The sequence below is a fragment of the Schistocerca cancellata genome, chromosome 2 (genome assembly GCF_023864275.1).
Source record: "Schistocerca cancellata isolate TAMUIC-IGC-003103 chromosome 2, iqSchCanc2.1, whole genome shotgun sequence".
Taxonomy (NCBI): Eukaryota; Metazoa; Arthropoda; class Insecta; order Orthoptera; family Acrididae; genus Schistocerca; species Schistocerca cancellata.
In genome coordinates this window covers 846,555,591-846,572,179 of record NC_064627.1, presented here as the reverse complement: position 1 = coordinate 846,572,179, position 16,589 = coordinate 846,555,591, and the positions used below count along the sequence as shown (strand labels likewise).

At 45.7% G+C, this 16,589-nt stretch overlaps 1 protein-coding gene across 1 annotated transcript in view; it reads left to right on the top strand.

Moving 5' to 3' along the window:
* LOC126148612 (vesicular glutamate transporter 3-like) overlaps positions 1–16,589 on the top strand; it is a 95,262-nt gene that overhangs the window by 62,848 nt on the left and 15,825 nt on the right. The window contains exon 7 of the mRNA XM_049915768.1: positions 13,767–13,922. Within this exon, the coding sequence (XP_049771725.1) occupies positions 13,767–13,922 (156 nt within the window). The remainder of the gene's footprint in view (positions 1–13,766; positions 13,923–16,589) is intronic.

Genomic DNA, 16,589 nt, shown 5'->3' with positions numbered 1-16,589 from the left:
CCTCTGCTTAACCATGATGTAATCTAACTGAAACCTTCCCGTATATCCCGGGCTTTTCCAAGTATACCTCCTCCTTCTGCGGTTCTTGAACACAGTATTCGCTATTGCTAGCTGAAATTTATTGCAGAACTTGAGTAGTCTTTTCCTTTCTGACTCCTAGTACATTTCTAAAATTTCGCGCGTGTTTTTTTGTTTAAGGGGTTTAATCTCGCGTTTTTGAAAGCGCAAATTCATTCAGTCTGTAGCGCAGTAATTGATCATTTGTTTTGTTTTGAAGACAAGCGTCCGTTCGTTTAGTAAGCCAGTCACTCAGGTCTCAGCTCTCGTATGATACTCATCTACAGAGCGGCTAGTTAAGTGTTTATTTATTCCTGCGTTTTCCTCGAGTATATTTCTTAAATTTCGTGCAAGTTTTTTGTTTAAGTGTTTCTGTCTTGCATTTTTGTAATTGTAAATTCATTAAGTCTGTACCATGGTAGTTGCTCATTTGTTTTGTTTTGAAGACAAGCGTCCGTTCGTTTAGCAGACCAGTCAGTGAGGCTCCAACTCTTTGATAGTATACATCTACGGAGCGGCAAGTTAAGCGTTTATCTTTTCCTGTGTTTTCCTCGTATTATACTTCTTAAATTTCGTGGTTGTTCTTCTGTTTAAGAGGTGTAAGATCGCATTTTGTAAGTGTAAATTCAGACAACCTGTAGCACAGGTTTCATTTCTTCTGAACAGCCAGCTCGTTGAGGCATCAACGTTCATTTGTGACATACAAGGAGGACAGAAAGTTGTATGTCGAGGAATCTGTTTGCTTTTATAGTTTACTTCTTCAGTTAGTCTTGCTAGGATGGACAGGATGCGTGTATCCTGTGTGTGGACACAGGAGGAGATGGCCACAGTTCGCGAACAGCTGAATGCGCTTTTGGCTATGGTCAGTCACCTTTAGCCAGCTGCCCCGGGTGTACCAGTGGCGGAGAATCTGGACTCCCCTTGTTTCACCCACTGTCTCTGCTGCCGACGCATCTTCCGCACAGCAGGGTCAGATGGTGGATGATAAAACCTTTGCTTCGTTCGAGGCGCCTGGACTCACCAATTCATCCTGTGAGTGGACAAGTGGCCGCTCCTTCAGCGGGGTCCGAGAAGCGCACGGGGGGAGGGGTTCACTAGTTATCGGGCGCTGCAACGTTATGCACTTTATGGAGTAACTAAGGTAGATAGCGTTCACAACTGGAATGAAAGCCAACGTGCATTCGGTATGTCTGTTGGGCGGCCTCGTCCGAGATGTTGAGGTGGCCTTGCCTGCTGCTATCGAGCGTGCTCGTGCAGTCGTCTGCAAGTTGTGACTCACGCCGGCACCGACGACGCCTGTCACATAAGTCCTGAGGCCATCCTCAGTTCATACAGTTGGCTGGAGGAATGGTGAAGTTTGCTGGCGGGGTCAAGGAGAGCTGGCTGGCGGAATGGTGAAGTCTGCTGGCGGGGTCAAGGAGAGCTCGCAATTTGCAACATCGTTCCCAAAATTGGCCGGGGTCCTTTGGTTTACAGCCGAGTGGGTGGTCTGAACCAAAGGGTTCGTCGACTCTGTGACAGTCCTGGCTGGAGGTATTTAGACTTGCGTTATCGGTTGGGGATTTGTAGAACTGCCCTTAATACACTCCTGGAAATTGAAATAAGAACACCGTGAATTCATTGTCCCAGGAAGGGGAAACTTTATTGACACATTCCTGGGGTCAGATACATCACATGATCACACTGACAGAACCACAGGCACATAGACACAGGCAACAGAGCATGCACAATGTCGGCACTAGTACAGTGTATATCCACCTTCGCAGCAATGCAGGCTGCTATTCTCCCATGGAGACGATCGTAGAGATGCTGGATGTAGTCCTGTGGAACGGCTTGCCATGCCATTTCCACCTGGCGCCTCAGTTGGACCAGCGTTCGTGCTGGACGTGCAGACCGCGTGAGACGACGATTCATCCAGTCCCAAACATGCTCAATGGGGGACAGATCCGGAGATCTTGCTGGCCAGGGTAGTTGACTTACACCTTCTAGAGCACGTTGGGTGGCACGGGATACATGCGGACGTGCATTGTCCTGTTGGAACAGCAAGTTCCCTTGCAGGTCTAGGAATGGTAGAACGATGGGTTCGATGACGGTTTGGATGTACCGTGCACTATTCAGTGTCCCCTCGACGATCACCAGTGGTGTACGGCCAGTGTAGGAGATCGCTCCCCACACCATGATGCCGGGTGTTGGCCCTGTGTGCCTCGGTCGTATGCAATCCTGATTGTGGCGCTCACCTGCACGGCGCCAAACACGCATACGACCATCATTGGCACCAAGGCAGAAGCGACTCTCATCGCTGACGACGACACGTCTCCATTCGTCCCTCCATACACGCCTGTCGCGACACCACTGGAGGCGGGCTGCACGATGTTGGGGCGTGAGCGGAAGACGGCCTAACGGTGTGCGGGACCGTAGCCCAGCTTCATGGAGACGGTTGCGAATGGTCCTCGCCGATACCCCAGGAGCAACAGTGTCCCTAATTTGCTGGGAAGTGGCGGTGCGGTCCCCTACGGCACTGCGTAGGATCCTACGGTCTTGGCGTGCATCCGTGCGTCGCTGCGGTCCGGTCCCAGGTCGACGGGCACGTGCACCTTCCGCCGACCACTGGCGACAACATCGATGTACTGTGGAGACCTCACGCCCCACGTGTTGAGCAATTCGGCGGTACGTCCACCCGGCCTCCCGCATGCTCACTATACGCCCTCGCTCAAAGTCCGTCAACTGCACATACGGTTCACGTCCACGCTGTCGCGGCATGCTACCAGTGTTAAAGACTGCGCTGGAGCTCTGTATGCCACGGCAAACTGGCTGACACTGACGGCGGCGGTGCACAAATGCTGCGCAGCTAGCGCCATTCGACGGCCAACACCGCGGTTCCTGGTGTGTCCGCTGTGCCGTGCGTGTGATCATTGCTTGTACAGCCCTCTCGCAGTGTCCGGAGCAAGTATGGTGGGTCTGACACACCGGTGTCAATGTGTTCTTTTTTCCATTTCCAGGAGTGTAGATTAGGGGTGCATTACCCAAAGGAAGCAGCTACTCAGGTATCAGAAAATTGTCTAGTGCACATGAGGGCTTTCTAGCTAGGCGGTAGTTTGAGGTACTCTGATGAACACTCGCCAGTCGATATGCAACAAGAGAAGTCAGACTGCGTTCAGAGTAAAAAGACACTTCGAGAGCCAAAATTTTATCAGTAAATAGCCGAAGTATTCGCAACAAAGTTCGCGAATTTACCGCCTCCAAGGGAAGTTCTCGCACTTAAATTATTCTCGGGACCACGAGTAGGCTGAAACCCTAGGTGAAAAGCTCTGAGATATTTAGCGAGTCTTGCAAAGTATATCGGAAAGACAGATTAGAGCCCATAGAAGACGGAAAGTTCATTGCAGTTGACAAAAATATTGTGTCTATTGAGGTCGAAGTTGACTGTGACAGTTATCTGGTCGCGTATAACAGATCTAGGTGATACCAAGTTAATTGTTTGATGTTTTTACCGACCACATGATTCTGCTGTGATAATGCTAAAGGCATTCTACGAAAATCAGCCTTCAGTAGCACGCAAATACCCAGATAATGCAATACTAGAGGGGGGCGGCTTTAACCTACCGAGTATAGACTTGAATGTCTATGGATTCATTGCAGGGAGTGCAGGGAGGAATAGACGTATACGCAAACACAGGGCGGGGAACACGAAATCAGCACAACAGGCCACGCAGCAACAACAGAACAGCAACACACAGGAAAACAGTCAACGCGCAAAAGATGACAAGCAAAGGTTAGTAGAGATTCGTGCATATGTGAAAAGATCTATGTGTACTTTTGAACACGTTTTCTGAAAATTGTCTTGAGCAGCTAGTTCTGCAGCCCACATGCAATGGAAGTATCTCAGACCTTGTAGCTACAAATAGGCCGGACCTTATCGACAATGTCAGTGTAGTTACGGGTATTAGTGATCATAAGGTCACTATAGCAACTAGTTACGAGTGTTAATAAATCAGATAAAAAGGCTGGGAGGTGTGTTTATGCTAGAAAGAGCAGATAAGCAGTTTTTAGCATCTCACGTGACACTAAATCGACGGCACTTAGTTCCAGTAAGATAGACGTAGAGGGAAGTTTAAGCAAACTATAAATCAACGTCTGAAGAGTTATGTGCCTAGTAGTGAATTAAGGACAGAAAAGACCCACCACGGTTTAATAAAGAAATTCGTAAGACGCTGAGGAAGCAGAAGCTGTTGCACTCTCAGTTCAAAGGAGAACGCGCAAAAGATGACAAGCAAAGGTTAGTAGAGATTCGTGCATATGTGAAAAGATCTATGTGCCAAACATACAACTACCACCGTCACACTTAGCAAAAGATCTGGCAAAGATCCCGAGAAAATCCTGATCGTATGTAAAATCGCCAAGGGGGTCTAAAACTTGTATCCAGTCACTTGTTGGCCAGTCTGGTGTGGCAGATGAAGATAGCAAAACGAAAACCGAAGTTTGAAATTTCAGGTTTAAGAAATCGTTCACGCAGGAAAATCGTACAAAGATATCATCGTTTCACCATCGATCTCACTTCCGTATGGACGACATAGCGATAAACATCACTGCAAAAGAGAAACAACTAAATGAGTTGAAAATAAGTAAGCCACCAGGACCGGATGGAATCTCAATTCGATTTTTCAAAGAGTACTCTACACATTGGGCCCTTACCTAGTTTGCATTTATCGTGAATCTCTCGCCCAGCGCAAAGTCCCAAGGGACTGGAAAAAAGCGTCGGTGACTCCTGTATATGAGAAAGGAAAAAGAAAGGATCTGCAACATTACAGACCAGTATCCCTCACATCGATTTGCTGCAGAATCCTTGAGCACATTGTTCGTTGGAATACAATAAACTTTTTTGAGACCGAGAATCTTATGTCCACGAAATGGCATAGTTTTAGAAAGCTTCGCTCTTGCGAAATTCAGCTTGTCGTTTTCTCACATGATGTACTGCGAACTACGGATGAAACACAATTGGCAGAATCTACATTTCAAGATTTCTGGAAAGCGTTGGAAACGGTGCCCCATTGCAGGCTGTTAAGGAAAGAACGAGCATCTGGAATAGGTCCCAAGATATGTAAACGGTTCGAAGACCTCTAAAGTTATAGAACACAGTATGATTTGCTAGACGGCGAGTGTTCACCAGAGACGAGATTATCGATAGGAGTGCCCCAGGGAAGTATGAGAGTGGGGAGAGTCACGTGAGGCACACAACAGCTGCCGCCAGTCAATGTAAATCCGCGGCCACCTGCAGGCATGTCACTCACGAATTATTACTGCGACAAATGAAACAAATAAAGGAGAATGTACACGTGCCACATAATTTTATTAGCTTAGTGTTGTATGCCTCTACATTCGTATTAATTTGTGAACTGTTATACAATAAAAGGAGTCACTGAAGTGTGGGATTCTCTGTTATCTTGTACTTTTTGCCCTTTACAATTGCGTCTATGTTTGGAGTAATTGTTCTTGTGCATTGTAAGCGCAGCGTGCAGTTTAAATTTCAATCAGACAATGCGTTTCTCAGGCGCGTCTTGTTACATTTCATTGCAGAGAACAGTTGTTGACAAACATACGTGGAACCGATCTTTGATATTATTGTAGCCGCCAGTTTGTGCAAGCGAGGAAATCTATTCTGAGGGAAGTGTCTGTAGAATTCCAAAATGTTTTTGTTGTTCTGAAAGTTGTCTCTGTATTCTCTGTCACACTGCAGGTCAATAATTTCTAGTTGCAGCTTAGGACGAATCTCTTCAATATTCGCTGAATATGGAGAGAAGAACAGATAAAAATGACTCTCTAGTGCTGTCAGATCTTGAAAGCGTTGATCAAATTCTTCCTTAAGGGCAACTAAACTATGTGAATAACGTTCACAGTCTTTGTGAACATCTTGCATGGATGATAATTTAGGAAAATGAGCTAGATTTCCGGTTTCCAGCTGACTCACCCAAAGTGTCAATTTCATTTTAAAAGCTCGTATTCGATCTATCAAACGAGTAATTAGCAGATCTTTACCTTGTAGTGAAATGTTCAAAGCATTCAGACGGCTAGTTAAATCTGCTAAGAACGCGAGATCACATTTCCACGAAGGCTCTTTCAATTCAGGAACACACATGTTATTTATTTCCATGAACATATTTATCTCATCTAATAGGCAAAAAAATCGATTTAATACGAGGACAGTTCAATAAGTAATGCAACACATTTTTTTTCTCGGCCAATTTTGGTTGAAAAAACTGGAAATTTCTTGTGGAATATTTTCAAACATTCCCGCTTCGTCTCGTATAGTTTCATTGGCTTCCGACAGGTGGCAGCGCTGTACGGAGCTGTTAAAATGGCGTCTGTAACGGATGTGCGTTGCAAACAACGGGCAGTGATCGAGTTTCTTTTGGCGGAAAACCAGGGCATCTCAGATATTCATAGGCGCTTGCAGAATGTCTACGGTGATCTGGCAGTGGACAAAAGCACGGTGAGTCGTTGAGCAAAGCTTGTGTCATAATCGCCGCAAGGTCAAGCAAGACTGTCTGATCTCCCGCGTGCGGGCCGACCGTGCACAGCTGTGACTCCTGCAATGACGGAACGTGCGAACACACTCGTTCGAGATGATCGACGGATCACCATCAAACAACTCAGTGCTCAACTTGACATCTCTGTTGGTAGTGCTGTCACAATTGTTCACCAGTTGGGATATTCAAAGGTTTGTTCCCGCTGGGTCCCTCGTTGTCTAACCGAACACCATAAAGAGCAAAGGAGAACCATCCGTGTGGAATTGCTTGCTCGTCATGTGGCTGAGGGTGACAATTTCTTGTCAAAGATTGTTACAGGCGATGAAACATGGGTTCATCACTTCGAACCTGAAACAAAACGGCAATCAATGGAGTGGCGCCACACCCACTCCCCTACCAAGAAAAAGTTTAAAGCCATACCCTCAGCCGGTAATGTCATGGTTACAGTCTTCTGGGACGCTGAAGGGGTAATTCTGTTCGATGTCCTTCCCCATGGTCAAACGATCAACTCTGAAGTGTATTGTGCTACTCTTCAGAAATTGAAGAAACGACTTCAGCGTGTTCGTAGGCACAAAAATCTGAACGAACTTCTCCTTCTTCATGACAACGCAAGACCTCACACAAGTCTTCGCACCCGAGACGAGCTCACAAAACTTCAGTGGACTGTTCTTCCTCATGCACCCTACAGCCCCGATCTCGCACCGTCGGATTTCCATATGTTTGGCCCAATGAAGGACGCAATCCGTGGGAGGCACTACGCGGATGATGAAGAAGTTATTGATGCAGAACGACGTTGGCTCCGACATCGACCAGTGGAATGGTACCGTGCAGGCATACAGGCCCTCATTTCAAGGTGGCGTAAGGCCGTAGCATTGAATGGAGATTACGTTGAAAAATAGTGTTGTGTAGCTAAAAGATTGGGGAATAACCTGGTGTATTTCAATGCTGAATAAAACAACCCCTGTTTCAGAAAAAAAAGTGTTGCATTACTTATTGAACTGCCCTCGTAATTCGCCACGACTAAGCCAGCGGACCTCGCTGTAATAAGGCAGGCTACCGTGCTGGCTTTCTACATGCTCAAGAAATCTTTTAAATTGCCTGTGTTGTAGCCCATGCTTCCTTATAAAATTGGTTGTACGAACAACCACGCCCAAGGCCAGCGCCGAACCCAGTAAGGAACGGCGTGACGTTTGCCACGGTTGCACGCCCTGGCGGAACGGCACAGGCTGCGGAACCTCAGCGCCCTACACACACACGTGAAACAACCGCTGCAACAGCCACACAACAACCACAGGACACACCTGGAACCCAACAAGCATCGGTACCAACACCTATGTCCCCACACAACACGACCCCACTCCCGGAAATCACGTGCTGCGAAGAAACGCACCATATACAGGAAAACACATCCACACAAGAACTCCCCGAACCCCAAGCCCAGGGGAGGAATAGACGTACACGCAAACACAGGGCGGGGAACACGAAATCACCACAACAGGCCACGCAGCAACAACAGAACAGCAACACACAGGAAAACAGTCAACAAGACACCGAGACTGTAACTCACACTACCATCCCCCTCACCACAGAAGTAACACAGGCGCCATAACCTCTGTAACAAAGCACAAATGCCGCTCCTAACAACACACCAATACCCGCACAAGCGGCCGCTAACTCCACAACAGCACCTCAGGCTGCCACACCCAACACCAACACACCACCTGGGGGAATACTGGAAACACTATTCCCCCGACCCATGACCGTTAAAATCCTTACCAAGGTGCTGACGGCCGTCACTACACTCATCACCCAGCTCATGAGCGCCGAACCCGGGCAATACTGGGCTGTCATACACACTGCCATCACAACACTCTTTCACGCTCTTACATGAATAATATGCCACACCCGGCCCATAACGCAGACCCGCACACACTATCACAGATCCTGTTCTGGAATGCAGACTCGATCCACAACAAAAGGGCAGAATTTGGCGCGTTCATGGAGCGCAAGGGAATCCTTGTCGCGCTACTGAGCGAGACTAAACTTAAACCGCACAAACAATTAAACTTTCCTGGCTATTGTGTCTATCGTACCGACCGACCGGGCGACGCCGTGGCAGGTGGAACTGCAATCGTCATACACAAAGACATTGAGCACACAAACATAGAGCTCTCTGAACTGGAAAAAATCGAGGCTACGGCCGTCAGAGTCAAGTTCAACGGAGCCTACACCACACTGATATCGGTACACAACAGCCCTGTAAGCATTTCAACACGCGATAGCAGCACACTACTCAAAATTTCACCGCGAGTAATAGTCGCTGGAGATCTGAACGCAAAACACCCAGAATGGAATTCACGCATACGAAATCCAACGGCAAAAAACTGTACGAACATTCACTAGGCAGAAACTACATTATACTAGCGCCGACTGAACCGACGCACATTCCCTATCAGAGGGGACACAGACCAGACGTGATAGACATGGCCCTCATCAAGGGCATTACAGCGACACTCAACGTTGCCGTTGAAAACGATCTGCCCTCAAACCACCAACCTGTAATACTATACAATGAGGAAACACTGCAGCACATGGAACAACGCAAGATGTTGGACTACGGGCGAGCGAATTGGACATTGTTCAAGCAAACGCTCGATACCCACATCCCACCTATACACGAAATTAACGAAACAGTACAAATTGACGAGGCAATAGAAACCCTCACTAACGCCGTCCAGGACGCAATGGCAGGCACCATACCTAATCGCACCTCACAACAACGCAGTGCGGCCCTGGCCCAGGAAATCCTGGGCCTAATCTCAATGAGGAATCGCCTCAGGAGACAATGGCAGCGCACCAGGCGTCCGTACTTCAAACGGCACATTAACAGACTACAGGGCATCATACACGATAGAATACAAACACATAGAACACAACAGTGGAACCAAAAACTCGAAGGGCTGGACACCGCACGATCTGGCGTGTGGCAACTAGCCCGACACTTCACCAGGGAGAAAATATACACCCCAACGCTTCAAGGGCCTGACGGACCTGCATACTCAGCGGAAGAGAAAGCAGAAATAATGGCCCGAACACTCGCAGCGTCATTCACACCGAACCTGGTACCATCAGATCCAGTATTCACACTTGCTACTGACCAAGAGGTTACACGCATTCTAGGCCAACCATCGCACAACGACATTCGACATGCTAGCAAAGCCGAAGTCTCCTGGGCTATAATGCATTCCGCTGCTAGGAAAGTCCCTGGTCATGATGGCATTCAAAACCGTGTCCTCCAGGAGTTCACGGATAAAGCAACTGAGTACCTAACACACATAACGAATGCCATACTAAAACACCAACACTTCCCCGCCTTTTGGAAGACGGCCAAGGTCCTGATGTTCAGGATGCCGGGGAAAGACCACAGCCTCCCACAAAATTACCGACCCATCAGCCTTCTGAGCTCGCTCAATAAGATTGTTGAGAAGGTGATTCTCAAACGCATCACTAGGCACTGCATAACAAATGACATCCTGAGACCGGAGCAATTCGGCTTCAGGAATCACCACTCCACAACACAACAACTCCTGCGGGTCGTTGAACATATAACATATGGCTTCAACATAAACAAAGCTACAGGGGCGGTGTTCCTGGACATCGAATAGGCTTTCGACCGTCTATGGCACAACGGCCTCATCCGCAAACTCAGCGACGCGGGATTCCCCGACGGGCTGCTGCGTGTAATACACTCATACCTCACAGATAGGAGTTTCAACACTGACGTGCAGGGAAAACAATCAACACGACACGGTATACACACGGGAGTACCCCAGGGAAGCATCCTAGGGCCCCTACTGTTTAACCTCTACATAAACGATCTCCCAACCACACACAACACAATGATGGCAATCTACGCGGATGACACAGCCATCCTTGCGCAAGACTGGAAACCATCAAACATTACGTCACGCCTATAGACTGCACTTAGAGTGGCCGAGCCTTGGTTGGAGAAATGGCGTGTTAGAGTAAACGTCGACAAGTGCGAAGCCGTTCTGTTCACTAGAAGACCGAAGCAACTGCGCAAACACTGCTACTGCAGACCAATAACTCTACATGAACGTCCAATACGTTTCCGCGAGGAAGTCAAATACCTCGGTGTCTGGCTGGACCGGAAATTACTCTGGGGGGACCACATACAACACATGACCAACCGAGCTAGCGCGAGGCTCAAACAGCTCTATCCTATGCTCAACAGGCGTAGCACACTGAACAGAAGGGTGTCGAGGTCCATGTACATGACACTTATCCGACCCCTGATGACGTACGCAGCTCCTGTCTGGGGATATGCTGCGCCTACACGCCTGCGCCGTCTGCAGCTCATACAAAACAAAGTACTCAAAATCATAAGCAATGCTCCACGATACACACGCATAGCGGACCTTCACCGGGAATACCGACTTGAGACTCTCACGGAGGTAATCCACAAACTCACCACAAGACTATACAGAAACTCCAGACTTCCGCAGAACCCGTTTATTCTGAATCTGGGGAACTACGACCACAACCATAGATGGAAACATAAAAGACCAAAAGACATACTTGTAAGGACATAACATCTATGGCCAAGCATACGCAAACATAACGGCACAGGCGAGCCCCTGTTAATCAGACGCCATTACTGGATATCCAGCTGAAATACACTGTCGAATAAGTGGCACCACACAGGGAAGCCGTACCGTACACTGCATGCAAACAAGCACCACACATCCCCCACACAGTGAGATGATCTATGGCCGATCTCCCACTACTGTATAACGGTCTTGATTGTTCCAGGAATGTAGCAGCTACAGCAACTGGGACACATCGCCATCGCTTGTCACGGTAATGATGCATGATACCTATACTAACAAATCCAACCTTGCATGAGCTATCGCAGCTAGTAAGCCACTACTGCTCTTACTACCCATCCCACTGTCGCAGAGGTTTTTTTTTCCACGGCACGAGCCATGGCACTTTTTTCCCTCTGATCTTCAAATCGCTACCCTCACTCACGTTTCGTCCACTATCTATCACCTGATGGACCGTGTTAATGCGTAGTCTTACCCAGACGCACGGACAACATCACAGCCCAGCATCCTGTGATCCACTTACTAGATAACTAACATGTTTACGGATGTGACAGTAGAACTTTTGGTTTGGTCACCACCACGTTGGTGCGGGCGTGGAGGGGCCCCATCTCTTCTTTTTTTTTTTTTTTTAAAAAAAAAAGGTTGTACGAACAACAACACTCATCACATTTTTTAGAGTGATACTCTCTGCATATAAGTTTTCCTGGTGGATCACACAGTGAACGCCCCTCATTTCATTCGGCACGGTCAGTTTTTGCATTTTCTCCTTCAACAGTGCAACGAAACCTGATTTTTTCCCTGTCATCGCTGGTGCACCGTCTGTAGACACTGAAACTAAAGAATTCCACGACAATCCTATATTTTCAACACTTTCTTCAACATTACTTAAAATATGACCTCCAGTTGTAGTGTTCTTCATGGCTACTACATCGAGGAGCTCCTCCCTCACCTGAAGATCTTAATAATAAATATGGCAAGCTGCGCTGTTCCAGTGATATCAACACTTTCGTCCAGAGCTAGGGAATACGCCATAAAATCTTTACAGATAATTGCAAGCTGGCTCTGGACGTCGTCTGCCATGTCCTGTATGCGACGCATAATGGTCATGTTAGATAATGGCACAATCCGAAACTGTTCAACTTGAGATGGACAAAAATGTTCCGCTGCAACTACCATTCATTCTTTTATTAAATCGCCATCAATGAAGGGGCGCAGGGATTTTGCAAAAAGCAAAGCAATTTTGTAACTAACTCTGCCTCAGTTGATTTTTCTTCGTCGTCCAGATCTTCTTCGGATAGCTTCCTTTTAAGTTTAATAACTTCTTGTGCACGATCTGGTCCATCACATTTTCCACTTCCGTAGTCTTTCGCGTGGTACGACATATAATGTCGCTGCAAATTAAATTTCCTAAAAGAATTCAGTGTTTTGTGACATACTAAACATTTTGCAACACCCTCTTTTTCTGTAAACAGATACAATTCCTCGCAATGGGGGTTGAACTGCGAAAGCATGGTTGGGGTTACACAACGGCGACTTGACATGATTCTTAACCAGCGAAGCGACTGTTAGAGCTGATCGCAGTACTTTAAACGTTACACAGTTGGCGCGAATTCAATAGGCACGCTGCGGCCCTATTCAAACGTGCGCGCGCATTTCCCCTCCCTCCCCCCCCTCCGGCCCTGCTCAGCGACCTTGCACCTGCTCGCGAGCACGTGCCTGAGCAGACGCGAGTACTCGCGCTCAAAACCGGCCAGTTCTTAAGCCCTGATCTACATACACAAATAATTTAACGGACCAGGTGGGCAGCAACTGGCGATTTTTTGCTGATGAAGCTGTGCTGTACAGTAACGTGTCGAAGTCGAGTGACTGTAGGAGGGTACAAGATGACTTAGACAAAATTTCTAGTTGGTGTGATGAATGGCAGCTAGATCAAAACGTAGAAAAATGTAAGTTAACGCGGATAAGTAAGAAAAACAAATATGTAGTGTTCGGATACAGCATTAATTGTGTGCTGTTTGACACAGTCATGTCGTTTAAATAGATGGGCATAACCGCAGTTGACTTTCGTAGAGTTCGTAACGCATGCTACGTTCACTGCCATCGCCTACTATCATAATATGAGCTCGAAAGATTGTCAGAAACTGACCGAAACTGGTAACCACAAAAACAAAGGTTTCTTGCGGTCGAGACTGTTTAAGTTCATTTTAAAGTACAAAGAAAAATCGATGTTCTCCATAAGAAATGTTCTCAAAAATTACTGATCTCCTCTCATTTCTTGATAGTGCAATTTCTGTTCACGCATGAAAAGCATAAATAAAGACTTGTACACTGTATATCTCTGAATGAATAAATGTTTCTTCGTACCTAGTTAACTTCAAACTGAATCAAACACACTTTGTTCATTTTAAATCTGTAAAAGTTTGCAATAGATGTATACTATCATTGTCTGAACTTGAAGTTAAATAGTGAGTAATTTATATTATACCTTACTGAGTTTTTTTATTAAACAGTGAGCTATTCGTTTGTATTTACCTTTCTTATATTTCTCTGTTGCCAGTGAATACTCTGCAAGGCATCTTCATGCTGGGGTTGGCCTTCTCTGGTTGTAACTCAATTATGGCCACTATTTGTCTAACAGCAGCTCTTGCCATGAGTGGAGCTGAACCAAATGGTGCTTTAGCTACATACATTGACCTCAGTCCAAATTTCTCCAGTAAGTATACATGATAATATATTTAACTGCTACAAATGTTATTCATTTGTACATCATATTCTGTAGGTCCTATCATAATGCACAATGTTCATTACCAATATTTAATCTGGTATATTCTTGATTCTGCCTGCTCTAACAGTTAATGACGAAAAAATAGTAAGAAGACTGTTACTTAGTATAGAATGCTGCATTCTCACGTACAACAACCGTTCATCTACTTCTTCTCTTCATGCACATTCAGCTCAGTTTTGCAAAGTTAGCATTCCCTTATTAGACCAGATTTCTATCTTCAGACATCGTCATTGGTTGACTTGCTGTTGAAATTTCTGTAGACATACTGATGCATTTTAAGTCATGGCAGTCTTGTTGAATTAAACCTTTCTTACAACTCCTTTCCATCTAGAATATGGACCAAACACATGATTTTATGACATTCTGTAATGAAAATAATTTTCTGCTCTATATTATCAAAGGCTTTCTTCATTATAGAGGCAGTCATTACAAGGAATACACAGCACTGCTTAAGTGATACAGAAAATGTATTGTGAAGGTCCTCACCTCCACATTGTGCAGACAAAAGGGCTACATAAAGTATCTGACCATTCATTGTCTTAGCTTACCATTTAACTTATTATTACACAACATTATTCTTGCCCTTATGAAGATACAGGTTTCTAGTTAAATGCTAAGAATTTAACCTTATTGGTATAGATAAAAACACTGAAATCTCTTCCTGCAGCATCGGTCTCATGAATGAGGTCATGAAGTTCTGGAATATGGTCACATAATGTGATAATACTACCTTAAAATTTTATAGTGTTTGTAAGTATGGCATTGATCTGGATTTCATAGCTGTTGTATGAAACGGCCTCTTTCTATTTTCTACCCAAATAGAGGATGAACAGTATCGACCACTGTTTGTCTGATATTTTAAATGACTATAATGGTTATTGATGAAGTACAACAGTTATCCATTGGCTGGACATTAGTTTCTTTTTTTCATATTCTGTGGTTTGTACCTGTAGCAACTCATCTTTTTGTGGTACATATTAACAGCCTTCTTTCTGTAAAAAAAAGTAACATCTGAATGCTTTATATAACTAGATTTTAAAAATTTTAATCTAAAAATTTCATAAATCGAGTAGTCACATAGATACTATCTACTCAGAAGTGGGAAGAAATGAAATCAGTTTACTTTAAAAACTTCATTATTTACCAGCTTTGTTAACTCACAAGGGAGGTGTTCATATTTTAATGGCTGTATAGTTTGCATCTTTTTGTGCAAGAGTAAGATAAGATGTGGGTAGTGAACTTACATTTGTTATTATTATTATTATTTTATGGATGCTACTCTTAATATCAAATTATACTTTATATCAAATTGTGCCTTATCTTTCACAACAAGTTTCATGAAAGAATAAAAGTTTTGTGAAGCTCTGCTAGCACCTAGTTTTTGTACATACACTACTGGCCATTAAAATCGTTACACCAAGAAGAAATGCAGATGATAAACGGGTATTCATTGGACGAATAAATTATACTAGAACTGATATATGATTACATTTTCATGCAGTTTGGGTGCATAGATCCTGAGAAATCAGTACCCTGAACAACCACCTCTGGCCGTAATAACGGCCTTGATACGCCTAGGCATTGAGTCAAACAGAGCTTGGATGGCGTGTACACGTACAGCTGCCCATGCAGCTTCAACACGATACCACAATTCATGAAGAGTAGTGACTGGCGTATTGTGACAAGCCAGTTGCTCGGCCACCATTGACCAGACGTTTTCAATGGGTGAGAGACCTGGAGAATGTGCTGGACAGGGCAGCAGTCGAACATTTTTTGTATCCAGAAAGGCCTGTACAGGACCTGCACATGCGGTCGTGCATTATCCTGCTGAAATGTAGGGTTTCGTAGGGATCGAATGAAGGGTAGAGCCACGGGTCGTAATACATCTGAAATCTAACGTCCACTGTTCAAAGTACCGTCAATGCGAACAAGAGGTGACCGAGACGTGTAACCAATGGCATTCCATACCATCACGCCGGGTGATACGCCAGTATGGCGATGACGAATACACACTTCCAATGTGCGTTCACTGCGATGTCGCCAAACACGGATGCGACCATCATGATGCTGTAAACAGAACCTGGATTCATCCGAAAAAATGACGTTTTGCCATTCATGCACCCAGGTTCGTCGTTGAGTACACCATAGCAGGCACTCCTGCCTGTGATGCAGTGTCAAGGGAAACCGCAGCCATGGTCTCCGAGCTGATAGTCCATGCTGCTGCAAACGTCGTCGAACTGTTCGTGCAGATGGTTGTTGTCTTGCAAACGTCCCCATCTGTTGACTCAGATCGATCGGATCGAGACGTGGCTGCACCATTCGTTAGAGCCATGCGGATAAGATGGCTGTCATCTCGACTGCTAGTGATACGAGGCCGTTGGGATCCAGCACGGCGTTCCGTATTACCCTCCTGAACCCACCGATTCCATATTCTGCTAACAGTCATTGGATCTCGACCAACACGAGCGGCAATGTCGCGATACGATAAACCGTAATCGCGATAGAGTACAATCCGACCTTTATCAAAGTCGGAAACGTGATGATATACATTTGTCCTCCTTACACGAGGCATCACAACAACGTTTCACCAGGCAA